The sequence below is a fragment of the Platalea leucorodia genome, assembly GCF_965183815.1.
Source record: "Platalea leucorodia genome assembly, chromosome: Z".
Classification (NCBI taxonomy): domain Eukaryota; kingdom Metazoa; phylum Chordata; class Aves; order Pelecaniformes; family Threskiornithidae; genus Platalea; species Platalea leucorodia.
The window spans coordinates 50,398,858-50,414,038 of record NC_138858.1 but is presented as its reverse complement, the minus strand read 5'-3'; the positions used below and the strand labels follow the sequence as shown (position 1 = coordinate 50,414,038).

General features: G+C 38.3%; 1 protein-coding gene across 1 annotated transcript in view; it reads left to right on the top strand.

The window, feature by feature from the left end:
• The window catches only part of ROR2 (receptor tyrosine kinase like orphan receptor 2), a gene marked incomplete at both ends in the record, with an annotated part of 156,764 nt that overhangs the window by 102,898 nt on the left and 38,685 nt on the right, over nt 1–15,181 (top strand). The window contains one exon of the mRNA XM_082336599.1: nt 4,621–4,698. Coding sequence (XP_082192725.1) covers nt 4,621–4,698 — 78 coding nt within the window. The remainder of the gene's footprint in view (nt 1–4,620; nt 4,699–15,181) is intronic.

Genomic DNA, 15,181 nt, shown 5'->3' with positions numbered 1-15,181 from the left:
CTGATGGCAGCAAAAAGGAGATGCTGAAGTAAAAGTGTAAGAAGAGGTCTGGTGGTACATAGTACTACTTTATGCTGGCTAGTCTCCAGCCATTTTGAGCTGAGGGACTTCCTTGCCCACTTAGGATTTCTATGAATTAGTTAGGTCTGAATGGATTTTTCTTCATGAACTTGCCCGCTCTCACCTGTAGCCCATGTGAATTCTGCGCACAGCCTAACTACAACTTGTTTGAGAAAACTTTACCTTGTGTTAGCTTTGTTTTGAAATTGCTTTGTGTTGTTTTTCCCTCATACTGCCATTTCTTTTACTGAGAGATTGGTCCATCCTCTCTAAGACTCTCATGACTCCATAGACCTCTACTGTCATAGACCTCAGCCATCCCCTTCCCAGAGCGACAAATCCTAGCAGCTGTACAAAACCTGGTTTGTTAACTAATTATCCTCACTGCTCTTCTCTGAAACTGTTCCAACTCTTCTGCATCCTTTTTGAGATGAGAGGACCTCAACAGCAGACAATGTCCAATGTATGAGAGCAAGCCATAGATTTGCACAGCAGCATAATGATGCTTTTAGTTTTACTCTTTATTCCTTTCCTAGAAATACCCAATACTGGCTGGATTTGCTTTTCTTACTGCTTCTGAGAATTGAGCTCAATTTTGATGGAACTAACTATTCTGAGCCCAAGATCTTGGTCCTCAGTAATCGGTCAGTTCTGAATGAATCTTGTATTAAGAATAAGCTTTCCCCATGTGCACCTCTTTCCATTTGTCTCCTTTATTCTCAATCAGGTATGTCTTTACTCCAATTCCCTGTCTGCTTCGCTTTCTGTAGTAGCCTTGAATAAGAGAGTTTGATAGCCTGTGTACCCTTTAGCCATTTCTTTTTTGTCTTCTCCATTCCAGGAACATCTGGGCCACCCAAAGCCCTCTGCCAGGAACTCTTTAAAGACTGGACTGTACAAGCCTGTGCAGTTGTTTTCTGTACATACCTGCACAGTTGTCCAGCCTGCTGTGGGGATTTCTCGTACACCAATGTGAATATGTTCATTGAGATCCTTTCCAGACACTGTGGTGATTGCTTTGTCTTCAGTTAGCTACATATTTATGTAGTAGCATGCTAGTTAGTATACTTCTTGCCAGTGTGAGTTGATGATATCACATGTAAGGTTCAAATATTGAACATCTGTCTTCTTACCAGTTTTTAATAACAACTGTTTTGTGGGTTGCTGTTGTTCTGGCAGTTTTGTGTTTTGCAAGTGTACCTTTTTTCTTAGCATTGTATGACAATGCTGTATTTGTAATAGACATGAAAAAAGATGTGACTAGCTAATATCTTTGTTGCATCTAAAACCACTTTAATGAACAATTATATCTTCTCTAGCAGTAGCTGCTTACTGATCAAGACTGACAGTGAAAGTTGAACACCTAAAATTACTTTGTGGATTTTTCTCCCCTTCAGGCAGTGGAACAACTCATAAAAATGCTGCCAGGAACAGATACAGAAAGTAGGAAGAAGAAAAGCAAAATGGGATATCCTTACTGAGATATTGAATAAACCAAGTGGAGAAAGGGGCATAAGTTAAAAATCAGATGTCGACAGGAGCACAGTTGTGTAGAGGTCTTCAAACAAGAATAAGACCGCAGAGAGTTGGTGATGGCACATGATCAGGGGTGCATCTGCACTACAGTGAAGAGAATTAAAAAAAAAAAAAGACAAGAATTATTATCTGTTGAGGAAAACACCGTGGATTTACTCCTAGAAGGAAAAATGTACTAAGTTACTAATGCAAAATCAGAAAGCACTGAGAATAATATTCAACAGGAATACACAGCTTTTTCCTTGAAGTTCTTGACTGCAGGATTTTTTTAATTCTATTTAGCTCAAGAGGAAAAGGTTTTATTTGATTGTAGTGACTTGTTGGTCATCTGATCCAGAAGCATTCGTGGTGTAAAAAGCTTAATATTTCATGATAATAACTTTTTGGTGTTTTAAGTTGCAGTACAGAAACTTTAGGGTTAAAGCTTGGAATTCATAAGAAATGTGGTCAAAGTGGAATTTTGCAGATTACAGAAAATATACATGTTTCTTTCATAAAAGCAAGTTTAAGTGATAGATTGGTTTTGTATTTATAATTTACAAAGCACCCAAAGGATTTTCAACTTTAACTTTGCCCAGTTACAGAGACTTTGCTGGTAGGTGTTGTCTGTTGTCTTTTATTTTTCTCTGCTAAAGCACATCTGGAGATTAATGATTTTTCCAGACATAAACATATTAAGCACAAGAGCAAATCACACAAAACTACTATTGAAACATTTTCAAATCAGCAAATGCTTTTGTTTCTTTCTTTGTTTTGAAAAGCTTTAGAAAATTAAGAGATATGGGTCTGGGAAGGAGGAAAGAGAGAGGAAGACATTTCTGTGCTCATTTATCTGAGCTTCCAATGTTTTTTCCTGTTGTGAATCCCACTAAATGACTGAAGAAATGGAAACAACTATTTTAAAGTTGAACACGCAGTATTAAACAAAAAGTGCCACTCAGATCTTGGCCAGTTTGGAGTTTGGAGGTCCGAGTGTTAAGCAACCAGGTGTCCCTAAGAAGGGGCTTCTACAAATAATGTTTCATCGTGTGAATACTGGTGGATTATGATCACCAGAATAAGCCAAGTGCAAGGACATGTGGACTAGAGGAACAGTTGCATTTCCTACTCTTCCTTTTACTCCAGTGTCTCATCTTGGATTTCTCTTCCTTGTGGCCAATAAATGTTGCTGTCCTGTTCTATACATCTTATGCAACACAGAGGAGGTCAAACAGAAGCAAGGGAATAGAGGTGAACTTGCCTTGCTGCCTCTTGGTAAAACTGAAACATGATGTATCATCTCTGCTAAAGTTTGACAGAAATATCCCTATCATGCATTCATCAGTTTGCACTGAATCAAACAAATCAACAAAACTTCTGTACAGTAAAAAGTCAGGCACTGAGTCTGCACTATGCCCTCAGGGGTGTGAAGACACACTGAGGCAGGATTTACGATGGCAATTTAAGATGCCACCACCTTGGCCACCAATTTCCATCTCTCCTTCCAGTCTGCAGATGAAGGCTATCTATCATTTCTGTTGGCCAGTGCTGCGAGTGGCAAAAGATGATGTCTGCCCAAGCCTTAGCTGTTCCAATTTGAACGAGAGTGTCTTACCAGGGGTACAGCACTGTCTTCACCATCACTCTGATTGGGGTGTCTGGGAATGAGCACACAACTCAAGTGCAATCAGTAGTACTGCCAGGCTAGGAACCTCAAGGAGTGGGAGATAAAGGGAGAGATGAAGTAGTGACAAGGTGGCAGTACTGTGACAAAATAAATACTTTCAGACCCAGCCTGAGGCAGAGGATGTCTCTGATTTCTGTGTTTCACCTGGTAAAATTAAAGGCAAGTTAGCTAAATCTTCTGTTCTCAAATAATGGGTAAATGCATAAAGGAAAAATAAAAAATAATGACAGTCTCAATTCTCTTCTTCTTTCATAATGTAGTGGAAGCTAGGGATGGGGTTACTTGTGTTTCATCACTGTGACTTGCAGTCAGAGTGGTGTTGTAGGGTTTAGTCTGAAGGAAAGGGAGTGGGGACAAAAGGAAGAGGGAGAGCCTTTTCTCTAGTTTCATTTTACCCAAAATGTTACCATGTACACCCCTAACAAATCTACAACAAAACCCAGATCTTTCACTCTGGATCCTGATGACCTTATATTTGCCTGCTCTCTTGGTGGTACGCCGAGGTGATAAGGGATTTGGATGACCGAATGTAAATTAGGAAATACAAAAATACAGGGGATGTCATTTGAGAAGTTGTTTTAGGAAAAGCACCCCTATTTTATCTGATTTATGAGTTCAACTCTGTTGCTCACAGCATCATATTTTCAAAAGAGGGAGTGGACAGGTGAACCCCTGTTTTATAATGATCAGGGTTTTGTAAGACCTGCAAAAGCAAAGGAACATGGAAGTGTTGTCTGCTGTCTGCAGCAACTGCTGGCTAAACATTGTTACTATCTTGTTAGACACAAACAACGAGGGCATACAGAAAGCTGTCCGTCTGTTTCATCACCCTTTGGAATACATGGCTAATGATAGTTTTATTTTAATTTCTGGGAGATATCTTTTAGGGACGTGGCTGAGAATAGGATAAGAAAGTCAGCATAGGTGATGAGTCTGACCTCCGGAAATAGAATCTGAATTACTGTAATATAACTTCAAAAGCAGATTTTTGCCATTTTATAACTGAGATCGTCAATAAAGATCAGGTACTGCTCTAATTTGCTGGGCCAGCACTGCTTTCAGGACATATTTACGTTCTTTGTAAAACTGTGAGAATTTTATTCTGTAATAACTGGAAAGTAGTTTTTAATGCTGCCCATATTTGCCAAGCACAAGGTAAGTGCACAAGGTAAATTATTGTAGAGTTTTCTAATCTGTGATGGATAAATCCTGGCCTTGTTAGTAGGCATTTCCTCTGTGCTACTCTGGAACCAGGGTCTGGACTGAATGAGTTTGCTGAACTCACTGTTGTAATGCTGTTTAAGAGAAAGATTAACTCAGAACCACAATTCAACAAAATCTTCTTTTTTTTTCCCTAGGTGAAATGGAAATTCCAGATTCAAATGACCCCTTAGGTCATGCAGATGGACTGGAGAGACCAATTCCAACACCTAAAGGTAAAATTTATTGTAGTTACTTTTTCTTCTCTCTGCCCAAATATAAGCATAGTTTAGAAAGGACCAGCAAAATCCTGTTATTATATGTTCACTTGATTTACCTGTGAATACAAGTCTGTAAGAAAGACAGCGTTGTGTGACTTAATACTTTTGATTCTAAGCAGGGATAGCAAGGTTACAGGAGTCTATAAAAATTAATTTTTAAGCATGTTCAGTTCCTCCACACTGAGGGATTAGATGTTTGACCCAAACACAGAGGGCTATTATTACCTTCCTAGCATATTTTCTGTCACATTGGTGCCATGAAAATGATTTAATTTTGTACAGTGCCACACTTGGCATCTATAGGTAAATCTTTAGTATTGGCATCTCTAAATATCTTTGGTTTCATATAGTTAAATCTAGCCCATGGCAACACAAGAATACTTACTTTTTAAGTAGCTCTGAGCATTAGTGATTTTTTTTTATACTACAGACTGTAATGGCAGAATTTCTAGTAACTTGTTAGTTAGCATAAATTTTTATGATACTTTATCACTTAAACTATAGATCCAAATGCTATTCTTGGATCTGAAAATGCACATAGTTACTGCAAATTAGGAAGTTGCACCAAATTGTAATTGGAATCACAAAGCAGGGCATTTTCAGTGGTCCACCTGAAGAAACTTGTTTTCTCACTTTTAGTACTGACTTTTTGCCTTGTAAGGATGCACTGCTGTAGTAAAGTCAACCCTTATGCTTAGAAAAAATGTCAGATCATCTTGTTAACGTGAAGAGCTCAGCCTGTTTTCTGCCTTATCATTAGCATTCTTAGCAAGATGAGCACATGTTGAAGCCTACAAAACTCTGGGGGGCTGATCAGATGTTCTTTTTGGAGCTTCTTTTCAGAGAAACAAATTTTGAGGGTACCTTGGAATATAGTCTCTGTTCTCATAGATATCCAATGTCATGTAATCCTTATTGTGCTTCACCTGAATGCTAGTTAGATTTCTTACCTTGACTATGCTTATTAGAAGCTTTTTTTCAGAATCCTCCGTTAATTTCTATCCTTAATTGGATAAAAGAAGACGTGTTTATGTTTGCATATCTCTAACCACCTTCCTACTGATCATCACTGTGGGACTGTGTCCCTCCCATTTGGGAGGAAGACTTAGTGTGCTCCTCAACCCTTTTCCATTTTCTGAAGCTCCTAAATTATTTTAGAGGGTTAAACTTTGTCCTCCGTTATGGGAATAAATTTCAGTAACAGTCATTCCTGTCAGCAACACTGTATACTACAGTTGTTTTATCCACTCCACACTCAGGTACTCACTACTTTTGATGGGAAAGGGTCCATGTTTAGTCTTTAACTGCATCTGACAGGCTTGTTTACTTGGCAAGTTGGTTCCACTTTACTGTTTTGTTATGTCTGAGCTTTTAAGGGTACAGACATAAAAGAAAATGTTTTTTCATGTGACATTACTTGGTTAAATTCTTGCTGAGAAAAGAGTTGCAGTTATTTCCTTTTTTTGCAGGGCCACAGGCAATATCTGTCTAAGGAAGTAATTAATTACATCTCAAACATTTCTACATCATAAGAATATTGTATTTCCTTCAGAAAAAAAAAAAAAAAGACCCTTGTTCTTATATGACTCATGAGTACAGGATCAGTTGTTAGCTTCCAGCATGCCTGGTCTGGAAATGGCCTCATTTTGCTCCCCTTTTATTTTTATGGCTACAAAATTCTCCAAATAAGCAAAAATCCTTTGGTTGAAATTTTCTGTTTCTTTGGTTGGAATGTTAATCCATGTGGTTCTGTATCATAGTGAGATAGCAGTTTTTGTTTAAAAAAAATCATTGGACAGTTCTACTTCAGACTTTGTGCATACCGTTGAGACCATTAGAAAGAGTCCTTCAGCTTCTTCCATCACGTTGACCTTCTTTCCTTCCTTGAGAAATGTTTAGTTATTCTGATTTGTTTACGACTTCTGGTTTTTTGTGATTGTAGAATAGATGCAAAACAGGCATGAAAATAATAGTAAATAGGCTTTATAATGCCCAAAGTTAAAGCCACTTTAGAAGTACTAAGCATATAGGTCACTCTCTCCTCTAAATCCTCCAGAAGTCCTGAAAAATGATTCTGTCTCCAAAGAAGTAAACAGGTTAAGCAAAGTATTATTAATAATGTGCACTTCAAAAAAGTTGCAAGTCTCTTCCTCCAAGTGAAGCTAGCCTTCTGGTAGTTGATGCGATAGGCCTGTGACTCAGCTAGAGCTTTGAGGAGAATTTATCTTCTCCTGTTTCCTTTAAGTGAGCACCTGAACCACCAGAAGAGCACTGCCTCTGAGCAATGTTCCGCTGAAAACCAGACCAGAACAGCGAACATTTGCTGTGGAAGAACTTAGGTCTGCTTTAGAATAAAAATAAAAGGATTTGAACACAAATCTCCTCCCAGTCCAGTGTGTCTTTGCAAAGATGATCCTTTTCCCAATCTCGATTTCAACCGAGCATCTCTTGGTGGTTTTCTGTTTTGCAACAAGCACTCTAACAAACTTCCTGGTTCCTAAAAAGTCTCTTTCCCCTGCTCAAGAGGCAGAACCATGTCAACTCCGTGCTCCTCTCTGGAAACATGCAGGCTCACTGCCTGCCTGGTCTTGTGCTGCTCTCTGCCCACCTTCCCGCACTCAACCAGCTTTTCCTGCCAGTGACACTGGGGAAGGAGGTGATGCTGGGGAAGAAGTGAAGTTCCCTCTCTCTCTCACTGCAGCAGAGGGTCAGCCAGGACAAGGCCAACAGGGAGCTTTCCTTTCTGAAGCCCAGAGGAGAAAAAGAACATATCTGTTAATCACAAATAAATTCAAGGGTTGTGGCACAAGCTGAAAACAGGTTTTTCTTTGGTGATGAGCACTGTCAGTGCATCATCGCGGAGGGGCTCAGGGATCACAGTCTCGTACTCCTAAGCCTGAGGAAGGTATTAAAGGGTAAAATATGAACTCTTCATGCATAGATGAGCTGCCAGTAAAATCTTACATCATAAATAATGTCTGGTGGTGGGAATATTAGAGCAATACACTTTAATAGTTAAAGAAATGCATGAGTAAGGGCAACCTGCAACAGCTGAGACACTGAGTGAGTTGAGTTGCTCCAGAACACATGATACCTCCAGCCTCTGACCTTAATTGTGGCTTCTGCACAAGTCTGTCTGGGAACTTATTGTGGTTCAAGAGGTACCTATATGATAAAACCAAGCTATGACTGGACTATCCTGGTTGCTTTGACTTGACGTAAGGTAACCTGTCAGGAATCATTTGTGTGTATTCTAAAAGTGGTGGCTTTTTATCTACGTGACTGGTGACCCAGAGATCAGTCTGCATCCTAACTGCACTGTTGTGCCCCCCAGAGATCTGCTTCTAAGTGGACAGTAGCCTAGGACAGGTGGTACCTGCCTCTTCACAGTCTCAGTTGGGAGTTCAGAAAAGAAGAAAACAAACCCATTCCACCCTGTAGAATTGAGTTCCTGGGCTAGGCAAGATCTTCAGTCCTTCAAGTATGAGAAAATACTGCTCAAAACCAGGTTTCCTTCTGCTAATAAGACAGCTTAAGCCCACCGATTTACGTGTGTGGGACAATGTGCACATTGTGGCAGTATTTCAATGCTAATTCCACTTCATTCCTGAATTGGCTACAATTTGTTCCAAAGTACATTTGAAATGCATATGATCCACTTTATTTTACATGGTTCTAGCTGCATTTTTATACACTGAGATCACAAATAGTATGGAAGATGGGGTGCAAATAATGGGATTAAATTAGGCTGTAAAGGTATCAATTCATCTGGAAACATTATGTGGCAGTATATAACAGTGTAGTTTCCTTAACTGCTCATGTGTATTTTGGGAGAGCTGCCAACATCCCTTCCATCTCCTAACGTGGCTCCAATATGTTGTAGATCACTGATCTTCATATTGTGGTTAAATAAAGCAGAGGGGTGAAGAACTGGAAAGAATACTTTGTATTTAGGAAAACGGTCTGTGCAGGAAATAATGAGTTGTAGACTTCTCTCTCCCCTCCTTTTTAGGATGGTGTTTCTCAGTGTATTTCCAGTCCTGATTTACTTGTGGAAAGAGTCACTTTACTAGACTCCCGCCAGCCACTGAGGCGTGATGGTGTGATCCACGTCCCCTAAACTCTTGTACTTACAGGACTGTTGCTATACACACCTCTAGAAAGAAATGCTTTGAATTTCAGCAACTTTCATCTTTGTTTTCTCTTACGATAGTGTTCAGTTCGTTTCTAAGCTCAGAATACCCTGCAACACTTTGGTGTTCTTCATAGATTACCTGTCAATTCTGTGAACACTTTGTACTTACTGCTGTATTCATAACACAGTAAATTTGGGAACAATGTTGTCTTCCTCAAGTCATTCCTCATTCATTAATAATCAGTAATTGCATAAGCTAAAGTATGCTTCCTAGGTGAAAAATTATGTCTTATTAAAGGAAATTATGAATTTGCTTCTAATGGAAATATCATTAGATTAATTACTCAAAGTGTTTTCCCAAAAAATCTTTTGTATTGGATATAAGATTATATTAGCCTTAAAATGCCGTCACAGAAGGTTGTCATTTGAAAGAGTTGTGGTGAGAGAGACCATGTCCTTTATTTACATCTAACAAAGCCAACAAAGAGTTATTTGAAGACACAAGTGAAAAAGGGTGGTGAGGGAGAAAAAAAAAAAAAGCAAGGGGCTGAGGGAAAAAAAATCCAACATTGCTTTTTAAACGAATCATAGTATACATATTTTTAGTGGTTTTCAACATTAGAAAGTTTTATGCCATGAATCTGGAAATGCTCTAAATTGTATGCAGTTACGCAGACAAAAATTATTTTCTTTTTTTTTAAGCAGCTGATTTTAAATTTTGATTATCTAAAGCATACGCTGCTGTAAGTTGTGATGTGTTCTGTAATACCAAATAGATGTGTTTATGGGGTTTTTGGACTGTTGGATCTAAGTTATTTAAATACATATATATGTCTTATTGAGAAATATGTATTCTCAAAATTGATAAAACATATATGTAATTATTACTACTTGTTCTGAAGAGATTGTTGTATCTTCAGGTATCTAGCAATCTATGACTCAAATTTTCCTTTCTTTTTCTCGGAAATTGGACATTCAGTGTTTGTTTGCCTTGTGCAAAGCAGAAAGAAAAGGGAATCCACTGTTCCACAAACATGGATGATTATATCATATCACCATTATCTCAGGAACACACAAAAATATAAAACTCAGTATAGCATCATACATATTACGACTTAGTCCATATGTGAATTTGGGAAGTCACTTAACCTCCCCTTGCTTTAATTTCCGCATTTGGAAAATAAGGTTGATGATATCTTCCCATCTCATGAGACTTCAATATTCATAAATGATTTAGAAGTTCTGAGATAAAAAGAGTTGCAAATTTTTAATAATTGCTATTCATGGAGGCCATCACGAAGCTGGTTTGAAAATCATGAATACATAATTATTTTTAAAATCACATAGGAAAAAAGGAGAAACAACAACAAAAAGTGAATAGAAACCAAAGCTTGAACTGAAAACAACTAAGCCATAATTAACTTTTGATCTAAAGTAACTAAAGAGGTTTAAAATATTTTTTTAGAATGAACTTTAAAATCACAGCTAAGATCTTGAAATAACAGAAGCAGAGCAATCATTTTGTGTTGTGTTTATGCCAAGCATAGCACATATGGTTTGAGCCAATAACTTGGACATCTAAGTGCCACAATAATATAAATAAAACTAAGAAATATAATAAGTATGTGAGGCTTCAGTGATAGTTGCACCCTTTATGTATTTAGCTTAGTATCTATCCTTGTGCATATCTTGACAATGACTTGACACATGTGGGAAAAGTTTATTTTTATATTCTTGCCAAAACACGCAAAATAGGTCTGTCATCTTAATTCTGATTTGCTGTGGGATTCTGTTTGATGTATTTATATCAAATTTATTCCATTTAAAAATATGAAGTACTGGCAACCTAACAAAGGCATTTCAAAATATGGAAGAGTTTTGCCAGAATTCATGTCAGTCATTTCCCAAACCTACTTTATTCATGGGGTACATAGAGTATGATAGTATAACATAATATATAGATTAAGTTGCATTATCCTCTCATAGCTTCTTGACAGAACAGTTTTTACTCTGTTCAAACAAAATAAATCTTAGTATTGGTTGTACACTATGTAAGAAACCATAATAAAAGAGAAATTTTATTTAGAGCATCTTTTCCTACAGCAAATGCAGAAATATCCACCAGATGATAGCTTTTGCCTTTGAAGTACTTTAAGCCAAGCCAAAGACCACTGAAGGCAAAGGAAACATTTTCCTTCATTTCAACGACCCTTGGAACCAAGCCAGAGCATAGAAAATATGACAATAGTATTTGTATAACAATAGTATTTGTATAACACAGAAAATTGCTGGCCATTATACTCCAATTTTTGAAAAATTCTATTTGGTGTCCCTGTACCAAATGAAATATAATTGTTTATAATATGACCTTTACAAGTTTAGTAATGCTGTTTATACATAGCAAGCCCAAAATATTTTATAGGGAGTATTTATTCTTTGTTTCAAAGTTATGTCAGTATTAAAACAGATTAACAAATCTGTTCAAGTTTTAAAAAATTCTAGTTGACTGATGCATAACACAAGCTAAACACAAGTTCTAGTGCCTTCACATTTCATTTTCCTCCATACCTGTCCAAATGAATATTTATTAAGAGAGAAAGAGAACTACACTGGGAAAAACATTGCTTTGTACATTGTAGAGGTCCCAATTTATCGTGGGAAACAGTTTGTTTTTTCCCCAAACCATTGCATCAAACTGGCATCCACACAGTGTTTGTGGTGTGACGTACGTCACAAAAAGTAACTGCTGATTATCACCACAGAAATTAAATAAGAAAAACATTCTTAAGAACATGGTTGGTTAAATTTTCCACTTTGAAAGATTTGCAATTATGGGTTATCTAAAGTAGACACCAAATAACAGAGCAGCACAACAAATGGCTGCCTGCTCTGTCGCACAATTACTTCAGATTCAGTAAGTATATAAACACCAGACTTCAGCATCGTTTCTCAAAGAGGAAATGAAACTAGCAAATAGAGAGTGTGCACTTCAGGGTGCGGACAGAGACAGTGGATAGGCAGTGAGTTGCTCTACTCCTTCTAAACTGCTATGCAGAACTTTGAAGAAAACACAAGTGCTTCAAAGTTCAGTATGTTAAAATATTTATTACTTGATTTGTAATAACAAGGTAATATAAAACACTGCAGAACATGCCTGTAAACCTGGCAGGAGAAATAATGAACTAAAGCCAAATTCTGACCTGCAGGAAATGGATTCAGTTACACTGACTTCAGGGGAAGTGTATCTAATCACACTGGGTCTGAATTAATCCATAAATCTTTGGCATTGCTTTTGGTGGTAATAGTTTTGTTCTAGTTATTAATAGGATCTGATTCATAAATTCACATGAAGTATTTTGGATTGCTTAAAAGCTGTGGACCAAATTACTTCCTACAGTAACTATGGTTTAATTGGTAAAACAGAAAGCTCTAACATGGATTTAATCTTGAGTTAATAACATCTGTTGGTCCTAATAAGTAACTTTAGTATCTGTTTTCATGCAAATTTATTTGAATGTAATATCCGTGACTAACCTGAAGTGAAGACTCAACACAGCTCATTTTAAATCGGGAAAAGTGAAATAGTGGTAAGCGTCTGAGCAAGCTATAAGCCGACCAGTGGCACAAAAGCTGAACAATGGGACAAAACCAATGTAGACCTTTCATATACTTCTGTGTTAAGAAGAAAAAGTTTATCAAAGAGGTAGAAGAACCACATTCCCCGGCTGTGAACTCAGAGTGCTTGAATTGGCCCCACATTTATAGAAAGCATCTTCTCCGCCTCTTTCACTTCTTAGGAATCAGGAGCATCTCTGAGCCAGGTGATTATACCTCTGTGCTGGCTCCATGCTGCAAGTGGCCCAGCTTCTTCTTGAAAAAGACCTTCAACCGTGTCCTTTGCCTCCCTTGTGTAAGCACATTCAGGCTGCCCCCACAATTGATGAATCATAGACCCATAGAACCACAGCAGGTTCTATTTTGGGAGGGACCTCTCTCTTTTGGGAGGGACCTCAAAAGATCATCTTGTCCAACCTTTTTTGGAAAAGGGAGCGTAGACAAGATCATCTAGCACCCTGTCCAATTGCATCTTGAAAACTGCCAGTGATGAGGACTCCACCACATCTCTGGGGAGGTCATTTTCCAGTGAATGATTGTTCATGCTGCAAAAAATTTCTTTCTTCTGTGAGATGAAACGTCTCCTGATGCAACTTTCACCCACCATCCCTTGTCTTCTCCATGTAGCTCCTTGTGAAGAGAGAGCCTCTCTCCTCTTTGTGGATGCCTTTTAAGTACTGGAAAACTGTGATGAGTTCACCCCCTCAGCCTTCTCTTCTCCAGGGAGAAGAGACCTAACTCCTTCAAGTCTTTCCTCATAGGACAGGTTCTCCAGCCTTTTGAAGAAATCTCTGTGGCCCTCCTTTGGACACTATCCAGTCGTTCTGTGTCATTTTTTAATTTTGGGGACCAGAACTGGACACAATACTCCCAAGTGTGGCCTGACAAGCACTGAGTAAATTGGGATGATCATGTCATTATCTCTGCTAGTAATGCCCCTGTGGACGCAGCCCAGGATCCGATTTGCCTTCATTGCCGCAGCAGCGCTCTGCTGACTCATGTTGAGCTTGTTGTCTACCAGGACCACCAGCTCCCTTTCAGCAAGGCTGTTCCTCAGCCACATAGATCCTAACCTGTACTGGGCTCTTTGGTTATTCTGACCCAGGTGTGGGACCTTGGACATGTCGATGGTAGACTCCATACAGTTCTTGCTTGTGCCCTCTTTCAGCCTCGTCCAGGTCTCTCTCTAAGACGGCTCTCCCTTCTGCCCACATCACCACCCAGTTTAGTCTCATCAGCGAACTTGATGAGGGTGCTTTCAATATCATCTCCCAAGACATTTATAAAGATGTTGAACAGCGTGGGGCCTGGTATCGATCCCTAGAGGACCCCACTTGTGACAGGCTGCCAGCCTGAGTAAAAACCATTGATCACCACCTCCTGAGTGTGGCCTGTGAGCCAATCTTGTACCTGTTTTGCAGACCACACATTGAATCTGTACCTTGCCAGAACTATTCCTTGAGTTGGCACTTTCATGGCCCCACATTGTGGCTCCACTCCTCTTCCACCACCTCAACACCATTACCATGAGCGGATGTCCTTGCACTTCCTCAATGCTGATTTGCTAGAATTACAAGAATTTTTCAGCTTTTCCATTTTCCAATTCTTTTCATAAATTGATTCTTCTGACTCGACCGGTTTCATTGAGTATGACAACTCTTTTTTGACCATGTTCAAATAAATGCAGACTTAATTCTTCTCTTCCTGACTGTATACTCTGTCTCGACAGTGCTGCTGAGAAAAACTACATACAGATTGTGAAAAAGTGGCAAAATAAGTTGTGGTACTCCCTAAATAATGAGCTAAGAAGTGAAATAGCCATGGAAATTCCTTTTCTAACTTGTGGTAGGGTTGATCATGCTTTCTTTCTTGCTGCTAGAAATGCTTATGTATGTAAAGTGTTGGCTTAAGTAATAGTTTAATCAATTGCTTCTGTTCCCTATATCAACAAGGTAATTTGCTGTTTTTCTGTTCCCTGCCAGAATGTCATCCTAGTAGTTTTAATTCTGCAGCTATGAAATGGAACTGGAAACCACAACAAATGATATTGTTGTGGCATGACATTGCAGAAAGCATTCATGTACTTTTTCTCCCTTTTTTATCAGGCGTTTGAAAAGAAATATTTTTTGTGTTCTGCCAAAATGTTTTAAAATCTACTAAAGATTCGTAGGCAAACGATAGGGAAAATTAACGTAAAATTACATACCGAATAATTTATTGTTTTATGAGGAAAAAGGATGACAAAATAATTTTCCTGTAAGTTTGCAATGTCATGTGGAGATTATATATATTTGTGTTTACTTCATTTTCTATTTAGTGACATACTAAATTCACACTTCCCTACATTGTATTTTCATATTATTCATTAAAAGCAGGATTTCTTTTGAAAGGCCAATAATGTAACACTTGGGAAAACCCAGTTTTTCAGCAAAATCTGTCTTTGCAAATTCATTATATTCTGATGTTTTCACTGCTCCCATCTCCAGTGCTATACGTAGCCATTACAGAGAAAGTGATTTTCATGATCATGTCAAACGTAAATCAAAGCAGAGCATCAATTTTCTTAAGGTATTTTGGCAATTAGACTGTGAAGGTTGACCATTGCCTTACTGGTGTTAGATTCCTGCACAGTAATATGCTATTTCCTAATTAAACAACTGTAAAATATTTTAACTTATAGGAAATGGC